The following is a 23,989-nucleotide window of genomic DNA, read 5'->3' as shown; positions in this document are numbered from 1 at the left end:
GGCACGATCGCAAGGCGCTGCCTCAGGACATCGAGACGACGGAAGACTGCCCACGCCCGCCGAGGCCAGGACCCCGACGAGCCGAAGTAACCATCGGCCGGCGGCGGACAAAGGGGGCCGCCGTCGGCAGAGAGAAACACGTACGCACCTTCCGACGCCTGGATGAGGTCTCCCCTCGGGCCCAGTCTTGCGCCCGCGTACCCGGAGCGCACGCAAGCAGGGCCCAAATCCCGCCAAAAAGTCGGCCAATGGGCAAGCCCGTTGACCTTTCCGTGGGCGGGATGACAGCCGAGTGACAGTGTTTTATGACCCGCTACCACCCCGTCCAGGCAGAGAGGCGAGGGACATGGAGCCCTCGGTAATGCAACGCAATGAAACGGCGTCACACAACCACCGCAAGCGCCCGAACCCCACACAGTAAAGAATGAATTAAACAAAAAATCAAAATAACTAAAGTCGAATAAACGGAAGTCTGCTGTATAACAAAGTAAACCTAATGTTTCATGCCTAAATTAGTATGTAATGAATATACATCCTTATAACAAACATTAGGTATAACAAAGGCTATTGTTTGGGCCGGATGCGAGTTCATTATAACGAGGTTGTACTGTATTTGTGCTCGGTATGCAAGGTGCATTTTCAGGCTAGGTTTGAATTATCGGGATTTCACTGTATATATCTTATTATGAAACTTATATTGTTTGTATTAGGCTGAGATTAGTCCTGTATAATGCTGTCCTCTTGTCAATAACCTGTTACTTTTACTTTGCCTGTGTACAAATTGCACATGGTGCTGGAAGCTTAGTCAGGTGACTCATGTCATCACCTTTTGTCTCAGCGACACGACAATCATGTACTCGTGTATTGTCAAATAAGCACATTGGCATTGTCATATTCGTGAGTATGTGACATGTCCGGCAGCAACTGCACATCTTTCTTTGTTGGCAAGGTGGTTTCCTAAACTAAATAAGAAAAATGTCTCCATTGCCCATTGCAGCTGCGCGGACAAGTGGCCACCAAAGCTGACCCTGCAGCTGATGCCGCGGTCGATGCTGATGAACGTGGTGCTGGCGGTGAAGAACTCTTCACGCTGCGTGGTGCTCTCCTTCGAGCCGAGCGAGGGCCTCATCAAGCTGTCGCGCTTCATGGGCACTGCTTGGCTGGGTCTGGTACACTTTGCAAGCCCGCCAGCCGACCTCAAGCTCATGCTAGTGGTGTACATGGCAGAGAAGAACCTGTTCATGGGCATGGTTGCCAACGACCAGGAGAGCCTCTTCGGGGCCGTCAAGCAGGTCATTGACACCCACCGCAAGCAGCAGCAGTCCAAGACAAAGATGGTGAGTGATGTGGCCTCGCCCTCTGCGGCCTCATGCTTGTTGTCCAGAGAGATACGAAACTTTCATTGAAGATTAAAAGAAAGATTTGGCTGAAGCCCTTAGTCGAGGGCCCCAATAGCTGCCACCGAATCCCAGGCCCGATGGACCTGCGCATGCTGGACCCCTGGACGTCCGTTACGCAGCACAACCTCCTAGTGTTGCAGGGTTTAGATAGTAGAGGAGTAGGAGAGGTGTATGCGGCCAGTGGATGCTGACATTTTATTTTAGCGTTGAGTGAAATAAATTCAGTGTTGGAGTTGCTCTGCAGTGCGGATGCCTATTGGGGTAGTAAGTTGTTCACAGGATCTTGATAAAGTGGAGGTTAGGGTCATATTGGGCCTGCAGTTAAGTTACAGAGGAACACGGTACAGTTGTCTGCCGCTTTTCTGAACATTACGCTCTTCGCACCTTCCTCACATTGCTGATGCTTTGGCATAGTTTCAAAGCATAGAAAGAAATGTGCTATCGATCAAGAAAGTTTATGGACCAAGGGATCTGACAAAAAGCGGAATATCTCCGCAGCCTCAAAAGGCAGCCTGGTATTCCCATTTCCAGCCTGCACTGGTACATGACACGGTGCCGAGGCCAGGAAATAGTAGCTTATGATGATTTTATTAAGGAACAGAGTGAGGTAAATGAAGAAGCTCTGTGCCTCACGAACAACCTAAAGACACCTCTTCAACAAGTTTAAGTGCACCAAGCTAAAGGAGCACATTCAAATTAAATCAAAGCTTGCTGCTACACCACAGGAATTTTAAGGGACACAGTCTAGAAGCCTATACAAAGACTTAGCCTGAGGTCTGTGCCTTTTACAGTCAGTGGAGCAGAGTGGGATGTTAGTTCAAATGTGCGCAATTTGGGAATTTTTGTAACTGATGCTACAGGATAAGCTGACGGAAGACATAGCTGTAATTCTCTTTCAGTGTCTTGCGGCTAGCGCAACACCCAAAATAAGATAACGCATGGGCCGAAACGAGGATGTCTGTGACCGTACAAAATATGAAATTCTAGAACACAACAGCTGGCAAAACTATGCTTTGCTGCCCTGGGCCAATGGCAGAGAAAGTAATGCATTGCTGGGCAATGGCCTTCAGTTCACCATTTGTGCTTAACTCTGTAAAGCCCAAACACAGTTTTATATGAAAAAAAAACTGGTCTTGAAACAGCCTGCTCTCATTTAAAGGGGCCCTGAACTGCTTTTTATCGAAGTGGAGAAAGGCATTTGAAGTGAAAATAGGCTATTTCAAAAATACTTTGCCGCAAAAAGTACTTCAATGCGTTCAGCAGAAGCGGAGTTATTGGCAATCAAGCACGGCCTCCGCTGTGCTCCCCTTCCTTCTTCAATGCCTTGCACTGCGAAGGCTACGGCGGAGTTGGGCGGGGCCCCAACGTAATGTCACTGTGGCGCGCAGTTCAAGTTTCCTTTTGGATGTTAATGCAGACGCCACGACTTCTGATTTCAGTGCCTATGACGCACTAAACGTAATCCAAACGTGGTTGTCCTCAACGAGCCGCAGTGCACTTAGCCAATGAACTCGTTTCAGAACCCCGCGGCGGCCGCGGTGTAGCCGACCGCAGCTGCCAATAGCAGCCGTGTATGGGAATGCTCTTTATTACGAAATAAAGCTACCGGAAAAGAGTGAGGAACATGGCTTCTGTTGAAAAGAGAGCGTTTGAGAGAAAGGTGACTTCACGCTTCACTTGCGAGTTCCACGTACCGCGTACGACAGCAAAACTTGGCTGAGATATTCACAGCAGTGCATGCCACCTGCGGACTATGTAATTTCACCAAGCCTGAGGGGTGGATCAGGGCCTTCTTAAGGGTCGCACATTGTCGAAATTGCAAAAAAAGAAGTGTGGTCCTTACACGAGCATATATGGTATAAACTATGCAGTAAGGTTCCAGTGCTCAACTCTTGAGTGTTTTAGACATCAAACTCGGCATAGCATGTGTGTGTGTATGTGTGTATGTATGTATGTATGTATGTATGTATGTATGTATCTTGCTGCGGACATTCATGCCAGTAGCGTAGCACATCCTGCTGCTCACTTTGACAGGATGCTGTTGGACGAGCTCAACGAAAAATGCTTGCCCATAAAAAAAAAAAACAGTAGGTATATGTGAGGCCTGTGCCTGTTATGAGTGGCACGACTTCAAATACCTTGTACCTGGAACTCGGGCAAAAAACTTCCTCCCGTGCACTGTTCTGAAAAATTTTAATGGAAACGGTGCACACATGATGCATGCAAAATTCTTGCAGCCTCAACCTCACTTAAACTTATTTAGTTCAAGCTATCTCGTCTTTTATTTTTATCTTCCTTGCAACCGGAATTGAATGTTTGGGAATTGTTCACTTCAAATGCTCTGTCCAAGCTCTCACTCAAGGAAGGTTTACCATTTTCATGAGGCAGTCTTGATTTTAATTGCATCTTCTGTTCTGTCATGTTGAGATAGTTCATTCATTAATTTACTTACTTATGTTTACTTCTTTATCTACATTTTTTTTTACAGTTATTATGTAAATGCTGAATGTGTATGGAAAAAGCTTCGTTCTAGTTTTTTGGTTTCAAGTTGGTTGCTTAGCAGTCCTTGCAGTTAGCTTGGAAGGGGACAGGATAGCTTAAAGTATGTAAAACAAGAGAAACACATGAAGTATGAATACTGTCTAGGCTCAGAACCTTTATGTTATTAAGTATCAAATGATGTTGGGGATGTCTGTTTTCTCGCATGGGGCGAGTCTCCGCATGACACTTCTTTCTCCTATACATGAAACACTTTCCTGCAAAGCACTCTGTTGAAAGATGAGGGAGCAAAAGTTGCAAAAAGATGCATGCAAGATATTATGATAATGCTGGGTATCCTTTCAATTCAGCACGGTAGCATCGAATGTGAATGGATATTTAGTGCCGCACACAAGACTCGAATGGTGTTTCGCTCGTTGGTATCCGACCATGCCCCTTGGAAGGCTTCTGATGATCAAAGGACACCAGAGTGGTGTACTTGCTTCGAGCAAGTTTGTACAGGTGAGTTCCTGAAGCAGATGAAATCGCTTGCTTTAGGAACTCATTTGCTGCAGCAACAAAGCAGCAAAATTGCCTGCTGCAACTGCAAAGTTGCAGAAAAGGTAATTGTGATGTAAAAACAAGTTGTTGCTTGTCAATCTCTGCTGCTTCAAGTTTGCTGCTGCTGCTGCTTGTGTGCTGCATTGAAAGGTAAAATATCACTTATAATATGGGCATATATCCCACAAAGGGTGTGTACGTAGGACAAGCTTTGATTAAAGATTGCCCTGCCCTCGGTGTTGTTTTCGCAGGATTTTTACAATAAAGTTCACAGATTGCCATGTATGGGAGCAGAAAAGTAGTGGGCAATTGCAACAGACTTGCTGCAAAAGCGTGCGTCATTCGGCTCGCATTGCTAGAGATTATACTTGGTCAATTTCGAAACTACACTCTGGGATGCCAGATTAGACGACCCATTCTGATTGGTCATCTAATCTAATTGCTTGCAGTGCCCAATTGGGCAAATTTCATCATGCATGCCACCCCACCACAGCAGTCAGCTTGGCCTCCGAGATTGGGAGCATGTTCGGTTTAGGATGCCATGTTGCATGTGACTTCCTTTCGCTGTCTGCCATGTGGCACCATTAATCACTACGTACTGTGGCCTGCATTATCTCAAAAGTTGTAAAATTATTTTGCACTTGCTGCTGCTTTTGTGTTGCTTGAATTTTGCAGCAAGATTTCATTTTATGGTTCGGATCGTTCAAAATAACGCTTGGCACTGTTCCTTGATTGGTTTGTCAAGAAAAAAAAAAGTCGATGCTGTTTTCTTTTGAACCCCTTGTCATAGCAGTGTTCAGAAAATGGTGGCCATGATGTCGCCATTTAGGTCCGGCACCTGCCGTACAGGTGTTGCAGCAAAGCAACACCTTCGAGATTAGCATCTATTACTCTAAGAGCTGTGACATGGACACCATATGGGGGGCATGGACAAAGGCAACTTGGCATGTTTTTATTCTTAAGAGTAAACCGGGCAAGTAACAATGTCAAACGTCATATATTTAAGGATCCAGACCATCCAGTGCAATCTTTTGGGGAAATTTGAGTAATGGTAAGCACAAAATCTTTTTTGTTTTGTTAAGATAAAAATGCAGGTCACTTTACTTTGCCCAATGGGTGCAGCAGACAGCTAAGCAACAGTCACGGTCATTATGATCCTCACATTGAGATAGCTGGGTGGTGATGGTGGTGGGGTTTCGTGGTAAAGCACAAGACATGCGAACCGAGTCAAATGATGACGCAAAACAGCACTTGAGTTGCATCATCCGTTCACTCAGTACACGTTTCTCACACTGTTTTCACCTTTCTGATGTGGGCACGCTCTTTTTTGACTTGGCTTGCAACACCCTGTGTCCTTCTGCTGTTGCACAAATTCTAGACTTCACAATACTACTCGCTTTTGCTTAGTGTGTGGAAAAGATTTATGCACCAGTACAGCTGGCCAGAGCCACACACTAAAGTTCAGTAACATTTGTGTCAAACCTTGTAACAGTTGAGAAAGGAAAAAGCAGCTTATTGAATTACCGGCAGGACTTTTTTTAGACTGCACTACTTGTCTAGACTGCACACTGTGTAGCTGCTTGTAACTTTTAAGACATCATGATATTCTTGTAGAATGCAGGTATATACTTAACTTTTCCGCTACCAAAGCAGTTTCTGGAAAAATGATCTAAATATACTGATTGTTTTTTATTGAGCCAAACAAATATATATATATATATATATATATATATATATATATATATATATATATATATATACAAAGAGAAAAGGCGAAAGAGATGCTTCAGAAAATAATTGTTTCAGAAGAAGGCTTTGTAAATATGCCATGAGAAACTGATTACAAAGTAGGCTTTCTTGCAATACTATTGGAAACCAGTTCCAATCAGCAACAATAGCCAGTCCATAGTGCCATTTCGGAAAACTGCTTTGTACTATAAGGACGTGCTGCTCTCAATATTGGATATAATACATCAATATACCCGTTTTTCTCTTGGGTCGCCACATTTCGTGCAACATGGAAAAGATGCATGTGCAGTGAAGCTCAACTAGCAATGTGTGGTGAAGGTGAACTTGTATATCTCGACGTTCAACTCGCTGGAAAGGGTTAATCGCATACCTGCAAAGTCTCCAGAGTTTTTCGTTAAGTTAACGAATTTGGGCTTGTTTTACAATTTTACGAACATTGCTTCAAAGTTAAAGAAAAATTCTGTTTGTGAAAAGTTTTGCTCGTCGAAGCCCAAAGATATTTTTTGAAGTCTTCTGATGGTGAAAGGACACCAGAAGAATATTTGCTTCAAGCAAGTTTATACATACGAGTTCCTACAACATTGCAAAATCGGCAACAGCAAAGTCACTGCAAAAGTACTTAACCTCAAAACAACGTGCTGCATATGAGTCTCTGCTCTCCTGAGTTTGTTGCGGCTTGTGCGAGGTTAAAGATAAAAATATGTCTGCGACAGCTTTTTGCCTGTGGGCCCCCATCTTGTGTGTTGGAAATAAAGTAGATTCTGATTCTGATCATATTAATAAAGTGTGCGTGAATCCCACAAAAAGTGTGCGCTTAGGGCAAACTGAAAAAAAAGAAAAAAAGAAAAGAAAATTCGTGATATGGGGGTGGGGGGGGGGGGGGGGGGGCTGTGCCTGCTGGACTTTTAAGAATTTTGAAGTTCACAGGTTAGCAGGTATGGTTAATGGACATGGTTCTGAACCATTTAGTTAACTTCTAAGCAAGTGTGTCTGCTGCCTCTAGTACTAACACTTCTTGCAGTTCTTGCATACATTTTGGTGACATTTTTCACCTTTCGTTGCACTTTTCCACTTGTCATGGAGATTGGAGAACAACGATAACAGTAATTTCCTGCTGCACCTGCCATTATTTAGGCCTGACTGTATTTTCAGTGTATCCACGTGGTCACATCAACAGTAATTCTGTTCTCTGTTTCCTTCCCACCCGACCTTAACTCATTGCAGGTGCACTGGGAACCAGTAAGTGCGTCTTACTTTTCACACTTAAGTCAGGACAGCGCCAACCGAAGCCTATCCATGGCTACCGCCAATGTTGGCCATTCACATAATGATTCACACTTGGGTTCCCATGCGAATGTCATATATGATGTGAGTGCCTCTCTGAAAGTGGGACACATTTTTCATAAATATTTTGTAGCATAGAGAGGCGGGAGGAAAGAATTGGTGTCGAGCTTGTTGTAGCTAATGCCTGCGCCACATAGGCTACGGTAATGTCGATAAGAGTCTGTCACCTTATTATTCCTAATGTCCTTTGCCTAAAGTTGCTGCTACATGCGTGTTTTTAATTACATGCTGATGATGGTTGCACTGAAAACAGTAAATTTGGTTGCCAGTCGTAATATTGCCAAAAAAAGAAGTTCTTTTAGCAGGCAGAATTTCAAGAAATTCCACTAAAAAACAAAAATGGGCTTATTTTATGTATAATTGTTTCAGATTACTTCAGAAATGGTTTTGTCATCAGTGGCTGTAACTGCCAACTTAGGCACGAGTGTATGCATTTGACAACTACATGAGTTGCGGGGACGCACTACACCACAGACAGCATTAAGTTTTGATGCGATTAAGCGTGTATTGCACTGCATGAGTGGCAGTAAAGTTTAAGGCATAGAGTAGGTATGGGTATTATGTAGATGTTATGGCTGTGAATTTACTTCGAACCAAAGCGTACTCTAGTACTAGGATATACTGACTCGACTAACGTAGGTATCTTTAGTTAAAGACCTGATTGCACAACATGTGAAGATAGGGGTCTTGCTTGTTGTAGAAACTGCGGTGTCACTGGTGGTGATCTACGCCAATGGAAAAGCGAGTATTGAGCAATGCGAAGGCGAAAAATAAGACGTTATTGTAGTGCGAAAGAGTTAATCTGAGAGATAAAAGACAACCCTGAAATGGCGAGTGACATAACTGCACCATTTCTTGTAGATGTTTATGATCTCTGTAGGATGAGAATAGTTCGACAGCAGTCATTGACATCAAGATGACTCTTTTCCTTTCCTCGTGTCAGTCCTTGAAAAGTGTAACAGTAATATTTTTAACATATTTTTATTAATGCATATTAGCACAATTTTTCTTATAATAATATGGTCGCACACACGTGTTGCTGCTAAATTTTTCTGTCAAGCGGCAGTCCACGCTGTCTAGCCATTTAAGCCGAGATAGTCGAGAGAAGTGCTTCCGGTTGCCATAGTGCTCATGCATCTAGCAGAAGTGGCAGTTGGGACCGGGCAGGCTAAAATATGCCACTTAAGTTATAGAGCCAATGTTACCAACTACATGTGATGAGAAAAAGTGAAAGCTTAACGCGCTGTTCATTTTTCCACTGGAATGCCACAGCCATTGCAACTGAGTGACTCTTTCTATAAAGCACAGTTAACTTTAAGGGCACAATCCTGCTTCCCAAGTAAAAGGTACATAAGGAATAAATATGTGAGCAAGTCCTGAGATGAAAGTAGCACTCAGCATATAGGTATGTGGTTGAGTTTGGCTTTAGGCTTGTGTAAGCTATAGTATAACTACAAGGTAACACAGGACAATTGCTTGCATTTGCTAAATTTCAGGCCTTTTCCCATTACACTTCTCGAAGAATGGAACGAGTACGCTTATGATATCTGCATTGCTGTTGCGCCAACACAAATGCCATGAAAGTTTATTAGAAGTTGGACCTTTGCCAAAATCTAAAACCGAAACTTGACATAAACCTTTCTTTTCTTTAATTCTTTTTTGAAAGAGGGGGAGGGATCAATTTGAATGCTTCTTCCTTTGGTCTCTAGTATGACTGCCTTACTCATTTTGTTTGTAATAGTTAGTATTATTTTTTTATTGTTTTTGTTTGGAGTAACTAATATTTATGAACTGACAGTATTTTGTCTCTCTATCTAAAAAAAAAAAAAATTAAAAACCAGAGTTCAGCACCGCCCATGTGCGTAACGCCAGCTCCTGTTTACCAGGTAAATGCTTGCATACATTTCTCTCTCCTTTTCTTTTTTTATGTAACTTTCTTGAGGCATTGGAAGACAAAACTCTGCAAATATCGGGAGGGTAATGAATCTTGCAGTGCCTCAATGAGAGTTTGGCATTGTACCGCCAAGTACAAGGACTGCTTTTGATACCGAGCCGCAGCGATGACACCTGCCATTGCTGCTGCAGAAGCTTCAAAGCAACAGCAAATAATGCATTGTGTGAACCTCTGGTCAGCAGACATGCCTTGCATTGATGCCCTTCGTCAACATGCCCTCACCTAGAGTACAGACAATTGATTACACTACCCATACATAGTTTGATAGCAGCATCAAAGGCCAACTGCAACGCAATTTCAGCTTTGGCTAAATTGGTTTTAAATATGTATTGCTACTGGAGCACATACATGCACTGGTTATGAAAAGTACGTGCTCCTGGAGCAGTTGGCGGCGAAGCTGTAGAGCTGGTAGTTGTGTAGTTTTCTTATTAGCAGCTGCTTTAAATAGCAGCTTACCAGACAACGCTGGCACCCGGTGGTCAGCGGATAGGGCACAAATGCCAGCAAATCGCCTCCGAAGATTTTCAGCGCACCACGAGTGCCACTTAATCTCGGAGGACATGCCTAGGAGCTGCGCTTTTTTTTTTTTTTTTTTAGGTTCTGCCTCATTTCTGGAGAGTGATAACTCTACTCCCATCCTGCCCCTTCCTCTGCAGATTTGATATTAAAAACGTCTATTTTCGCTAGCTTTTCACGATGGAGCTACTCGTATTCCAGAGATAAAATTTTGCACAGAGGCTGCTGTATATCTGCACTGTTTCAAACTAGACTTGTTATGCAGTTGAAAATTTAGTTGAAGTTGGCCTTTGAGAAGCATTCGCACATGCGAATGCTGACAGAGGTCACACAAGGGACCGTTACTGGCAACCAACAAGCAACTCACAGCGACCAATGTTCACACCGCCAAACGGGACTTGCCCGTCACCAAACCAAGATGTCTCGAGATTGATGTCATTTGGGGCGTGCTATTGCAACGAATAAGTTTGGCTCCTCGTTTTTAGACCTCGTGAAATACAGGACTACATGAGACATAGCTCGTTGACTTCGGATACTTCGAATAGGCAAAGGCATAGGTGTATTGAACATGCAAAGGAGTATCTACACAAACGAATATCTGTAAAAATATGGTTAACATATGTAAGAAATAAAGCTAATTTTTCAAATATCAAACTTGGAATGACTGTAAATTGGTTGAATTATCCGGGATACAAAATTTTTGTAGAGGCCAAGGCAAACGGTTTACTGAAAAAAATGAGATGGAGTGATCAAGAGTGCATGAACAAGGAAAATCTAAGACTAGAACCAACGCTTCAACAAGGGTACTTGCCCTCGCAGAGAAAAGTTCCTTTTCCAAAACATTGGCTCCACGCTGAGCAAAGCACATGACCGGGTTAGCTGTTAAGGGATGCGAATGCACAGAGCCAAAACGAGACAGGGACAAAGAGATGGAGTCGTCATTTACGTTTCTCTGCTGTCAATTTGTGTCCAGACTGAAGCTTCCGTCATCCCCCACTGTTGATCGCTCTTTCACCCTGGCATTTTACCTCTGGCGATCACTGCAAACCTTTTGTCGCTTTTTGGCCATACCTGACCCTTGCACCAAGCTAAAATTCATGTATCATCATCACTACAAGCTGCACCATCTTTGCCATCCAAATGCCTATTTGCACTTGGAATTTTAGGATGGACACATTCTCTTGGTCTTGCTTGTAGGTCACTTTAGGGTGCTCAACATGCATTCAACAGCACGGAAGGTGCTTGTATCCTCTCTTTCCTCGAATGGCTGGCTGCATCTTTATCAAGTAATAGCTCTGAAGTTGAGACACCTGGCCAACACAATAGACCCGGTTTCTTTGCAGCCTAAATTCACGTACTGTAGTGCACAGTTAACTTGATATTGTACTCGCTGCCTCCACTTCTTTGCATAGACTGAATCGCCACTTTTGTTGCTTTTACATGCGGCAGTACAGGAATGCATGTTACCCAAAATTTATTAGCAAAATAAATTACGCAGAAACCTGAGCCGTACCAACATTTGCATCCACCAGACTTTACCACAATGTTACAAAGGAGGTGGAACAAAGAAAGCTCTTCAGCTGAAAAATTTCTCATGGTGCGTTAGTCGAACTTGGTACCATTACCTTTGTAGGGAAGTTGCTCTACCAGCGGAACTTTCCTTTGTTGAGGCAGATGCTGAGGTTCTAATTGTAGTTTTGTGCTAGTCTGGTAGACACCAGTTTTTCTTTCCATTACCCACAATTGAATATTTAGCACATTATGACAAAAATAATGGAAGTATGAGTGCATTGAAATGAGCACTGGGGATGTCGGGCATGGTCTGATTAAGCAAGAGAATTAAATAGTACAATAGTTCATTCGTTGCGCTAGAATTGATTACAATAATTAAATAGTACAATAGTTCATACGTTGTGCTAGAAATGATTACAATGGGTAAAGTGCTTGTTCTAAAGTAAGGGATAGCTGTAATTTTTGGTTAAACAGATATAGCAACTTAGTACTGTCCTCTAAAATGAGATTTCAAGAATTAGAATGTGATGCAATTGCTTCTTGAAACAAAATCTGCACACCTTGGCTTTGTGGCCCAGCAATATGCTGACTATAGTCCCATAAAACGAGACCCATGATGTACCAATACGAGCATACTTTCCGCCTTTTTTGGAGGTTTGTCAATGCCCGCTTTTACCTTTTCAGGCGTACATGTTCACCGAGGTGGTGAGTCAGTTTGACGGTGTTTTACTTTTTTCTGGGTGGCGGTCATTCTGTGTGTACAGTTAGGAGTGCTGGGTGCCCTGTGCCTTGCCTTATGGCCTACCATTGGGTGAAAGAATTTAGAGCTGAGTGAATTTGTGTGGATTTGTCTTCGGAATGGTAGCAAAACAAGACATACAGAAGGGCAACACAAGGCAGCACCGTCTCGTGTTGCGTTTCTGTACATCCCATTATTTTGCGCTGTTCCGATGAAGAACTCGCAGGGCAACCCACTGGTTCACTTACTCTATGTCAATGTTGTATCTTTTCAAGTTTTCGGAAACAGCTATAGATGTTGGCTTGGTTAACGGATTTACAATTAACAATAATGCAGTCACCTGTCCAGTTTCCTTCTTTCTTTTTCTGATGCACTACATACATGAGACCTTCACTTGGAAGTTTCTATCTACCATGCTTTCCGACATTGCTAAATAAGCTTGATGCCACTTCTATTGGTTTAGATCATAGGAACATTCATAATGCGCGCTCTCTCTCTCTCTAGTGCTCTTGATCTCTCTTTGTTTCCCGAGTGTTCTCAGTCCTTTTTCTTTACTTTGATGAGGGCAAATGTGTTTTTGTCTCATGCTTCTATCGCTAGCAGTTCCTTCAAAAAGGCTTGACTGTTTTGCAATGGAGAACAGTGTCATTACGTCTAGAAATGTTTTAATCCCAAATAGAATACATATATCCGTAGAGAATATTACACATCTCCAGATTTAATACACACAGGGGGTAACTCGTGGTTTTGCTGTCTTTCTAAATAGCAATACCTGTAAAGAAATTAATAAGTGAGAAGCACGGTTCAGTATGTATTAAGAACATGCTGGGCTCTACACGATGCCTTAACAATGCTCACTAATCTTATTTCAGCCTTTCCAATCGCCACCCTGGGCTGCTGCTGCTGCACTCGGTGCAGAATGTGGCGTCCTGGGCCAGCATAAAATATTAAATGTACACCAATATCAACATTGTCGAGTAAGATGAAGCATTATCGGGTTTCCTACTATAAAAAAAAATGAAAGGTAATAAAAACTGTACATTTATTTTGAACCTTCACCACAGGGCCCCAATACAGAGTATACACGTTTGCCTAGCAAAATCACAGTGTATAGTTAGCTTACTGAACGTACCTGAAGCAACATTCGCGGCAATGATTGTCATAAAACACCCCTTAGCTGGCACAGCACTTGAAGTTTTTCTGGTACGTGCGCTGATAGCAGTGCAGTCAGCACATTGTCACCTGTTTGCTCCAGATGGTCCCAGGCACATTTCTTGGCGCATCATAGCCTCAATTGCTTTTGCTCACTAACATTTCTCTTGGCATTATTTCGGGCTTGAAGTAGTTGGAAGGCCACAGTTCGGGCCCATGAACTTGCTATATTTTAGGGTTGTCATCAATCCGTCCACTAACTTGGGTATGTATGTGTACTAGATCTAGCCCTGGGCCTGGGAGTGTAAGCCACTGCCACTCAAAGCAATGACAGGGGATTGTGAAACATTTTCTTACTCGATGCGTAACGCATGAATTTGGGCGAGTAGGCACGTGGCTAATAAACCCTCGTATGCCAATCAAGGCTGCCAGATTTGAGACCCTCGCTATGGATAGATGAGATGAAGGGAAACAGAGGGGCTCAATTTTGTTAATCACGACCATATGAAAGCCGACAGGCAATGAAGACAAGGGAAGCGAAAGGGTAATTAGCTGTGCAAGTAGCTGTGGTTCGCGTAATGCAAAAGTTGTGGGTTCGGTCCCCACCGACGACAAGTTATCTTTTCATTCACTTTCATTTCTATTTTCTTCATTATTTTCTGCGTTTTAATTTCAACCACAGCTGATTATCCTTATGCATTCCTTGGCTTCATTGCCTGTTGGCTTTATATAGTCGTGATTAACAAAAATCAAGCCTTTCTGTTTCCCTTCCTCTTGTTCTGTATGTACTGGTAATCCATGAAAACTTATGGTGAGAGGCAACTATTGTTTACAGAAATAGCTTCTTTGTAACATCATCTTGCAACCTTTTCTCTACCACTAACGAGCATATATATAGTCATTATGATGCCACATTTATGCAAAATCTCTAGGATATTTGGTACACTTTTGTCAGTTCCTTTGGCACGGAAAGGGCTAAAGGAGTCTTATGTGTATATAACGACAGCCAGCTAAATATAATAGCTATTGCTTTGCACTGCCTTCAAGCTTACATCAAGGGATCACTTGTCATTGTGAGAAAAACCATCTGTTGCAACAGTTCTAGGCGGCACTGTTCTGTGTCAGTTTTCCGTTAGTACTGTCTCCCCGTTATTTTCTCACACTAGTTCGTCACCAAGGTCGGGCAGACTTTAACTGCCATGTGCTTCAGGCAGGAGCTAGCTAATGCTTAAGTGTGCTGCAGTTGCTGTTCCTGAACTATTCAATAGCGGCATTACTTGTACTTTCAGTTCTGTCTCAGTTATAACAGCTTGTAATAATGTGTCACAAAAAGTGGACACATGACAAATCGACCAAATTGCTGATGTAAACCAAAGATCGAGGGTGACATGGCTCACCGGCACTGGATCACGCCTTGCACAGAGACCTGCTCACTATGCTCAGTGACAACCTAAAAATTCAGTACGAGCTTCGCTCACAAAACCTTGCCACACCTGACCTCGGTGTATCCACACTCCAAAACATAGTTCCAGATATTGTCATCAACCATTTAGGAAGGGAGGCATGAAAATACCCAAAGAAATGTTTATTTTTCATCAAAATGTGCAAAATACACATAGAATTAGGATATTCTGAAGAGAAAAAGTATTTGGTGGAAACTTTTCCAGCAATAGGTTTGTTGACTTCAGCAACACCAGGAAGAACATTAGAAGTGAGCTTCACGTTAAGCCACCTGTGGCTTTGTAAGGCACTTGTACAGGTAGTTCTCCTCATATGTAAACAACAGTATACACCCTTGCAATCGTTTAATAATATCGTGTGAACATCGATCACACAGCGTGTCAGCGGCCTTGTGGCGGTGAGGGGTAGGGGGATCGACGACAGTATGCTATGCGCAGTGTACAAGGCGATTTCCAGTTCGAATGCACTCTGCTGCAATGTCTGCTTCAGGAGTGCCCATCGCCACTACAAGCCCGCTAACACGTCGTGCGGTCAATGCTCGCGCAATATTATTAAAAGATTGCAAGGGTGTGCATTGCATTTGTGCTACTTTATCAGCGTGATACTACTACTGTAGCAGAGGTTCTTGCATCGGTCGTTGCTTCCTCTGACTGTGGTTTCAAAAGAAAGCAAGTCACCGGCCGACCTGAATGTTCCTTGTCCTCTGTTCCCGCTCTTATCCAACAAATGACGCTTGCTGCCCATCATTCAGTGTTCGCTGAAGGCACTCAGCTAGAAACTCTGTACTCAAAACCGAAACAGGGCGAGAAAAAAAATATATTGTTTCGATTTGTTGCCTGTGAGCAACACTCATCCACAAAGAGTTAAAAGAAGTTTGCCTCTGCCGTGATGATATGCAGATAGGCAAACTTAACTCACAAGAACATCTTGGTGGGCTAGTTGGTGCATGCATATATGCTAGCATAGTTGTCCGCACTAAAGATCACAACCACACATGAACGCACTGACAGGACGAGCACATGTCCCATCAGTGTGTCCTTGTGTGATTGCGTTCTTCCTCACTGGCTATTATGCAAACCTAAGTGGCTGGCACATCCATACAAATTCTTCTCGAGTTGGACAGCAGTGCATGTGCCACTGCAATCTTGGGTTGTCAACTTCTATGACTGCTTGCGGCGAAGTTCGGTGCCACTAGTTTACATCACGCTTAGTTGACAGTCTGAATCAGCTACTTGGACTGTCATTTTAATCTATTATATAAGTTGCTATTTGTATTGCCGGTGTAACGGCACATAGAAAAATCTACACTATGTGAAAAGGCATAAAAAAGTAAAAAGAGATAAGCCTATTTAAAGTTGACATGCTTTTTCCTTGTCCCTCAGCAGCCCGACATTCTGAGCACAGCGCTTCTCACTGTGCGCACTGGTCTCTCTGCAGAACCAGCCGTTTGCAACAGTCGGTCCAAGTTACACTGGGAACTCGTACTCGCCCGAGGTAGAGAACACTGCATTGCGTCTCTTGTTTGGGCTTTTTGCAAGGACAGAAACGTTGGCAGCACTCCACATTCTGCAAGCACACCACTCAAGCATGCCTTTCTTTTTTTCTCTCTCTCTCCTTTTCCACTCTAATGCACAGTTTGGCTTGCGGCCTGAAGTCTGGTCTGGTCTGTTCTGTGCTCTCCAAATAGTAGGACATAAACGGGCTCTATATAAAAACATAAAACCAGCTTAGACTGCAAGGTTATTCTTCTAAAACAGCATTCTCCTTCCCTTTTTCTTAAGGGGGGGGGGGGGGGGGCAGGTGATATTATTAGAAAGGGGGGCCAGACTTCTGAACTTCACACCAAAATCACAGTGCTGATGTTGGTCTGATGTCAAAGATTTCACAAAGCTCTTTGCATGTTTGAGAGTTATTTCTTTGAGAGTCGTAGTGTGCTCCTATTCCAAAACATTTAAGTAGTCTCAGGCTGATTGTAGTTGATTCAAGCGCGACAGTTTACAGATGTGTCCACTACCTGTGACATTGCGGGAAGCTAGTATGGCAATTTTCACTTGAGCATCACAAAGCCCTTTTTGTGCATATTTTTTCACTTGCCAGTCTTCCTTCCCTGGTGAGACCAGCCTGCTGCCAAAGTTTAATCTACCGATACAGCATTCTTTTAACAGATGAGGACAGCTAAGGACAGCGCTTGTCCTGTGTTCGTCCACTTTGTTGTCCTTGTCTGTTTGGTCACTGCTTACGATAAATTTTTCTATAGCGTCCGTTTGAACTGGAGAGCAGGTTTCAGAAAGCACTTATGTTAGCAAACGGTGCATGTGAGTGCACTGGGACCGGTTCTAGACTGATGCTACCAATTTTGTTCAACACTGCAGCTTCTTTAAGTTGTTTGGGTGACTTTGGTAGGAAGCTGGCTAAACAGAGGCTTTCCACTTGGCTGATCATGGCGGCTTGCTTTTTTCTCCCTGGTTTGCTTTTGAATGTAAGGATGGTAGAAAGAAACGCTAAGTACCTTTGCTAAGCCTAAACAGAATTGACATACTGAGTGTTGGCTCAATAGGAGTGCCAGGTATACACAACTGATCCAGCTAAACCACTCGCTCACCACCACTTAAATTTTGCACAGAGGTAACATTTTCCACTGGGTTTGCACTATGTTTGCATGCATTACTCGCCTGTTTTGTCCATAATAAATCTGAAGTGCATGTTGTCTGCTGTGACGCCACTGGAAAAATGCCAGTTTTGCTCCAATGGCACTGTCTGCCATTGCTACGGTGAAAGTCGTCTTGCAGTGTAGCAATGGCAGATGGATAGCACTGACGTTTGGTCTCCCTTTGCACAGACAACAAAGTACATCACAGCTGTATTTGTAGATAAAAAAGAATAATTTAACCTCTGTAAATCAGTATGCACAGCAAATCGTGGGCATATGATTCTAAGAGCAGGCAGGGTGACAAAATTCTCTTTAGCGATTATAAAGGCTCAATTCCAGTTATGGGCATGACATACATACGTCGTGTTTTATTTTAAGGTTGGCAAGCATGCGTCCTACTCTGCTACGCTTGTCCCTCGCCAGCATATTTTTTCCTCACACTATTTGGTATCACACAAAGTGTCACAATATGTCTGGGCACATTCATGTCCACTCATAAGTCTGAGCAGGAGACAGTGAATAAATGGCATTGCATGACTGGGGTTCTTTCGAGTCGTGTTTTCGGCACCTTCTGCAGTATGGGTGTCAGACTGAATGCAAAAGCTGCACCTTAAAGCATTACCCTGGCACTGTTGTGAGCACTATGCTCACCCCTTTTTGCCTCTTCTGAATGTGCTCCTGTCCATGCCAAAGTACCATTCCTGGGGCTCCGGAAGTGTACTTTGGGTGTAAGGGCCGGAGCCAGGGCTCATTTCGCCTACACAAACCTTTTCTCTTTTTTTTTTCTTTTTGTGAAAAAAAAAGTTATTTTGCTATCCAGCTGCCCCGTAGCAATGGGGTTGGACCCAAGGAGGGTTTAAAAAAAACTTTTGGAGTGGAGAGGATGTCTTCAAGGTGAAGCCGGCTGCTGCCATCTTACCAGGGGAATCGATTAACGTAGGCATTTGGCGGATAACTGGAAGCGTTTTCTTCTGACTTCCAATGACTTTCGCAAGGCCAATTTTGCCGTACAGGTGCTTCTCAATGTGCCTGTCTGTGTCGCTGGTTTTAGGTTGAAGCTTGAAGGTCTTGGCAACTTGTATGGGAGATCAGGGTGTCACTACTCAGCCTATGGCAGTATTTTAGCCCGAAACAACATTCCATTATTTTCCAATTAGTCTAAAATTTATATTAACAGGTCAAGAGCAGTTTAACTGCGACTGTTCTCCACATAGTTCTGCACGCTTTCGAGGGTGAAGTAGGGGCAAGCGCTGGCTTCACCTCTGCTGGTAAGAATCTGTGAAGACTGCCACTCCAGAATTTCTTTTTACAACCTCCTTGGTTGGACCGCAGTGCTGAAAGGCAGCGATCCTCTGCAATGAAACCTGTGGGGGTGCTTGCCCCCATTGCCCCCCTGCTCCGTACCGGAGCACCCTGCTATGCTCACTTGGGGAAGCATTGAATGAAGTGCTGATGTCCTCTTCTTTTTATTTATATACATCTTATTTGGTGTTGCTGAATTTGTCCCCGTTAAGTGATTATTGAAGACTAATACCAATAGTTTATTTTGTTTACTCTGCTAAGCTTTACTATTTTGTCCGTCATGCAGGCGTGCACTCCAGAAAAATCGTGCAACCATTTGAAGAGCAGATGAGTCTAAATTGGTGTTAAGGTTCTAAGCCTTGCCTCTTGCTTCAGATGCTATGTTAATACATTGCAAAGTGTAGTAGAGTTCTCTGGCACGAACAAAAAAAAAAAAGTCGGCTATGTTTAGTGGGATTGTTAACTTTACTGTAAGTGCACAAGTAGCTTCGTGGTTTATTTTTTTAAACAAATAGGCTGCTTCACTGCCTATTGTAGGATGGGCAGGTGAACGTGTCTGTATTTCCTGTTACCTTAGAGCTGCTGTATGTGCAAATTGAGTGAGCAAACTCTCCCCCTGTCTCGTGCACAGCTGCAGAACATGTCTGGTGGCACCATGGCAACGGCGGGTGGCATGAACATGGCTGCACCTGTTCCAAATGCAACAATGGGCATGGCACCGGTGAGTAAGCATGCTTCATCGGTCGGCGATAAGATTGATAAATGCCACTTTAACGTGTTCGCCACGACTGTTTAGTAGGAAGAAACTGAAAGTTTGACATTATATAACTGGAGGTGAAAGCGCCAATGCAATAAGTGTTTTGACAGCCATAACCGGCATGGATGAACACTGGGTTGGCCATCTTCATCATGTTTTCACACATTGCCTCTAGTCATTGTGGAATGCCAACTAACCTATTCCAATACCTTCGTTTAGCGCCTTTTTGAAAGCCTCTGGTTATCCCTATTCAAGGGTCTCTTGCCACCATTCTTGTATGTAATATGCATAAATACTTGGCAAGAAACTGTAAGCTAAATTCCAGCATGCAGACTTTGGTACGTTTTGTGCACTTGCTAAGAATAAGAAGCATATGGGCTTTCTGTTTTAAGCATGTCATCACATAAAGCAGAGCAGAAGGTGCCAAAGGCCATGCGCTAGGTTTATTGTACTTCATCCTCCTTGGCAATAGCACATCTAATGCAGTGTGTGCACTGCTGGCATGTTAAGTGGGGCATTGTAGTTAGCTATGGGGCATGTGTAGCTATGGCATATTTAATCACTTGTAGTTTGCAGCTATGTTTGAACATTGTAGAATTAAGTTAATGTGTAGAAGATGCCTAGTAATGCTTCTTATTGTGAGGGTTGTTTGCTTGGTAGCATTTGAACTTAATCAGAGAGCCAAGACTGCTGGAACTTGCCCCCTAGTTGCATTCACGTTGCCGTGCACCTGAATTGCTAAGTGGCCTCGCCATAAGTGTGAATGAGAATGCATGAAGCCCGTGCAGTAGCTTGAGCCGTGAACTCATTTGCCATTAGTAAAAACAAAGGCACGCTCCTTTACACAGTCATGCAGCATTTCGTATTTTGTGCAAGAGATAGCATGCACCTGTTGTCAGTGCTGACATAGCTAAGGCACGTCATGACTCAGCAGTTTTTCAGCCTACACTTGAGTGACTGACATTGCCATCAGAGCAAGCAGCCACACATGCCTGGGCTGAAAAACTGCCATGTCATGATGTGATGGGTGTACACCTCAGTTTAAAGGCAGCCACGCTCTCAGGAAAACATTTCCTGGCCTAGTTCATATTTGCTGAAGGACATGGTTACTGCGAAACGAAACGGACAAACACGAAAGCAAGGTATCACCTCTTGGAAGTAAAAAGATGAAGGGCATGCGGAGTGCAAGCAGCAGCCTGAATCGCTCAGTTGCTGCCCCAGCAAAGAATCGGTCAGACATGTGGGTCCAGGCCTGATCCCCATCCTTTTGCCACATTGCTTATATCGTCGTTTATTTATGTCTCGTTAGTGGCAAACATCTCCCACAGCTCAGCCATGTGGCTGCGTGTTTCCTTTCACATTTTTGGCGAGGGCATGTTTATCCTAACGAAACTGCTGTTTTCACCTGTTTGACTTGTGATGACTGGGCGCAGGTAGGCTCGTTACGAGTCTTGTAGGGTGTTATAATGGGGCTCTTTCTTGGCAGAAAGGAAATGAGGAGGGGTGCCTTGTTTCTGAATGAGTTCTGTGCTCTTTGGTTAGCGCCTTTTGTGAGCAAGGCATCTTCTTTCCTCAACAGACACTGCAATACTGCATGTGCTTGCATGAGCAAGTGAGTATGCAGTCGACTATGTATGCGTACCTACCTATTGCGCAATGGTTTTAGACTTGAAAGCCCAGTCAGACTATGTCATTATGACTCACTTTATTTTACAATACATTGAGGCTGATTAATAATAGAAGGCTTGCTTCTTCACCTTTTTGTGTCAGCCATACGGAAGAAGGTAGCATCACACAAGGCGTAAATGCAGTAGATAAAATGTGTCGTGTGACTTCCCTTGGTGGGCTGTCATGTTTTCAAAAAAATTTGCAGTGCCGGGTCAACCAGAAAGTAGCATTTTTTTCTGATCATATCAGTTTCTTTTATGAAGTTTGCTACAAAAATTATTAGAGGCAAGCCGGGCACTATTGTTTACGGCAGCAGCAGGTATAGGGGTTCAGCCACCGTTAGAATGATGGGCAGTATATGAACTTGCCTAAACTTCATCCAAACTTCTTTGTCACTTTGCATATTGGTCATTTTGAATTAATTATTGCGTTACAAGTGCAACACTTTGCAATGATTACCATAATATGCCGAGAGATCGCCCGCCTAAAATATAGAGCAAATCGGGTGAAAAGAGGAAGTGGGCTTACTTTCAATGTACAATCAAGAAAACTAAACAAACAAACAAACAAAAACACATTGTAGCCAAAGGTTGAGAAGGTTTGTTAATATGACCACGTACAGTCTTCCTCAAAACATTCGAAAGAACAGTCTCAGTCACCACCTGAAAAATATGTCAATGACCTCGTCACATGCACGTGGTCAGATATGGTTGACAGAGAAGCAGAAGACGGAACTGCCGATTGCAGTCTTTCGTGGAGCTCACCGTCTTCAGACCCATCAGGGGTGGTAGATATACCACAGCGCTTGAACGATCGGGCGGCCACTTCCTCAGGCAGGGATGCCCAAGCCTTGGAAACGAAGTTTGCATAATCTTGCTGCGAGGGTTCCTCAGCGATGCCCCCCCCCGAAGGGATGTGCTATTACGAGCAGTGGGCTATCTTTCGGTGTGTTGGAAAAAAATACCAAATCATGCCAAAAACAGGCATGGGTTTTCTTTCGGGGTGGGGCATCTCTAGGATAGTATGGTGTGCATGTGGGCAGAAATATATAGGGCAGAAACAGAAAAATTAAGTGCAATAAATAACGGCTCAAGAACATCGGAAGAATTAGCTGAATGCTTAGACATATTCGTGTGCTAACCATCATTGCTGTGATGGCTCAACAGTCCCAGCGCCATAGTCAGCTCTGGTAATTTTTGTAGGAACTTCTGTGGCTTCATGTGGGTTGTGTCATCTGTCAGGAACATCAGGAGTACATTGATGATGTGGGAGCAGAAGAGAACGGAGGTGGGGGCTGTGACTGTTCTGCTACTTTTGAATGCCACTGCTACTTCCCGAAATTTTGTTATAGTATTTCAATTTTTTGCACTCGTAAAAGCAAGGAAGTCTGCATTTAGGGAAGTGCATCCATTGCTATCGTTTAGCCTGAATGAAGCTGAATGAGGTGAAAAGTTAGCATCACGAAGTTTTGTTTCTACCTACGGGCTCCAAGACATTCACTTCTTTTAATGTCTGTTCAGCTCTGCTGCAAAGTGGATGTTTGTGTGTTCTTGTTCAGTGCCGCTGTTTCTTTTCTCTTGTTCCAGTTTGTTCAGCTTGCCCTGTTCTGTTGCCACAAATATGTGTATGCCACTAAAAACTTTACGCTAATAGTCTAGGTATATGCAGCTTCAGATATTCTATGCACTTGTGAAAGGGCTGCCCTTACTTTTTTCTAAAATTTTCTAAATTTTGGGTCCCTGTTTCATAGGCATGACCCAAATACGTAAATAAAAGGTAAATTAATGTGCATTCTATAAAGCTCGAAAAACGGGCTTAGTTAAAGCTATCTGTGATAAATGAAAAGCGTTTATTTTAGGTTCAGTCACTTTAAAAGCTAACGCTGCTCGATTTCAATTATGAGATCTTCTGCAAGCACAGGCAGGAAAAGGGTGAAGGCAAGCGCACTCATTGCCACAAAAGCAATAATTTAAAAATAAACTGCAGGAATCATTACACAAAATGTGAGGGAGATGTCAACATTTTGCTATGACAGAACCACGAATGCATTAGTAGCTAATTACTCCATAAATGCATATGAAGAATGCAGCAAGTTGGTACCGCAATGTGTGCAGTCACTAAACAGGTTGTAAGCACACACAGAAGCACCGCAGCAAAAGGGGCGGCACTTAAAAGTGAGTGACCTCCACAGACGAAAGCGCCCATTGTCTGTCACTGCGTCGACAAAGCATTGCGGGTTGCATGTTGCATGTTGTCGATGTTGGGGAAAGTGCAAAGACCTGAGCCACAGGGATTGCCAGGATACGAATAATGTGGCAAAACCTATGCTTCATGCCAACAGACTTCTCTCTATTGTTCATTAGAGACCGAAGAGTGGTCCAAGCTCGATGTCCCCATATGCGACGCTGATACTGCATAAAAATTCTGCAGTGCACACTGCCTTGCTAGCTAATCACACACGTGATCGCAGTTGTGTGGCCGTGGGGCAAGCTAAAACACTTAGGAATTGTAAGTGTGTCCCTTACACAGAAAACATTGAACATCTTCTTTTACTGCAAACAGCTATCAGTGCCAATGCTGTTCAATTTCTGTCTGTTTCTTGAAACTTTTCGCCACGCTCACGACAATGTTCCTGAGGCAATCATAAGCGAGCCGTGAGTTGAAGGAAGTCAGGCAATAGTTGCAGCACAGGTGCAAAAAAAAAAAAAAAAAGAAAGGTAAACAAGTAGTTCACCAAAGCCTTTGC

The 23,989-nt window shown here is 43.4% G+C and overlaps 1 protein-coding gene across 8 annotated transcripts in view; it reads left to right on the top strand.

Annotated features, from left to right (window-relative positions):
* LOC119450690 (mediator of RNA polymerase II transcription subunit 25-like) overlaps window positions 1-23,989 on the top strand; it is an 86,890-nt gene that overhangs the window by 38,528 nt on the left and 24,373 nt on the right. For 3 of the 8 annotated variants that reach the window (XM_037714205.2, XM_037714206.2, XM_037714204.2), the window contains exons 14-20: window positions 998-1,337; window positions 7,413-7,427; window positions 9,374-9,418; window positions 12,199-12,219; window positions 16,304-16,360; window positions 19,450-19,539; window positions 21,155-21,187. In XM_037714205.2, the coding sequence (XP_037570133.1) occupies window positions 998-1,337; window positions 7,413-7,427; window positions 9,374-9,418; window positions 12,199-12,219; window positions 16,304-16,360; window positions 19,450-19,539; window positions 21,155-21,187 (601 nt within the window). The remainder of the gene's footprint in view (window positions 1-997; window positions 1,338-7,412; window positions 7,428-9,373; window positions 9,419-12,198; window positions 12,220-16,303; window positions 16,361-19,449; window positions 19,540-21,154; window positions 21,188-23,989) is intronic. The other 5 variants (XM_037714209.2, XM_037714208.2, XM_049666136.1 and 2 more) reach the window with 5 other exon arrangements.

This window comes from Dermacentor silvarum, chromosome 4, assembly GCF_013339745.2.
Source record: "Dermacentor silvarum isolate Dsil-2018 chromosome 4, BIME_Dsil_1.4, whole genome shotgun sequence".
NCBI lineage: Eukaryota > Metazoa > Arthropoda > Arachnida > Ixodida > Ixodidae > Dermacentor > Dermacentor silvarum.
The sequence above is the reverse complement of the archived record's forward strand: the minus strand, read 5'-3'. Positions and strand labels throughout refer to the sequence as shown.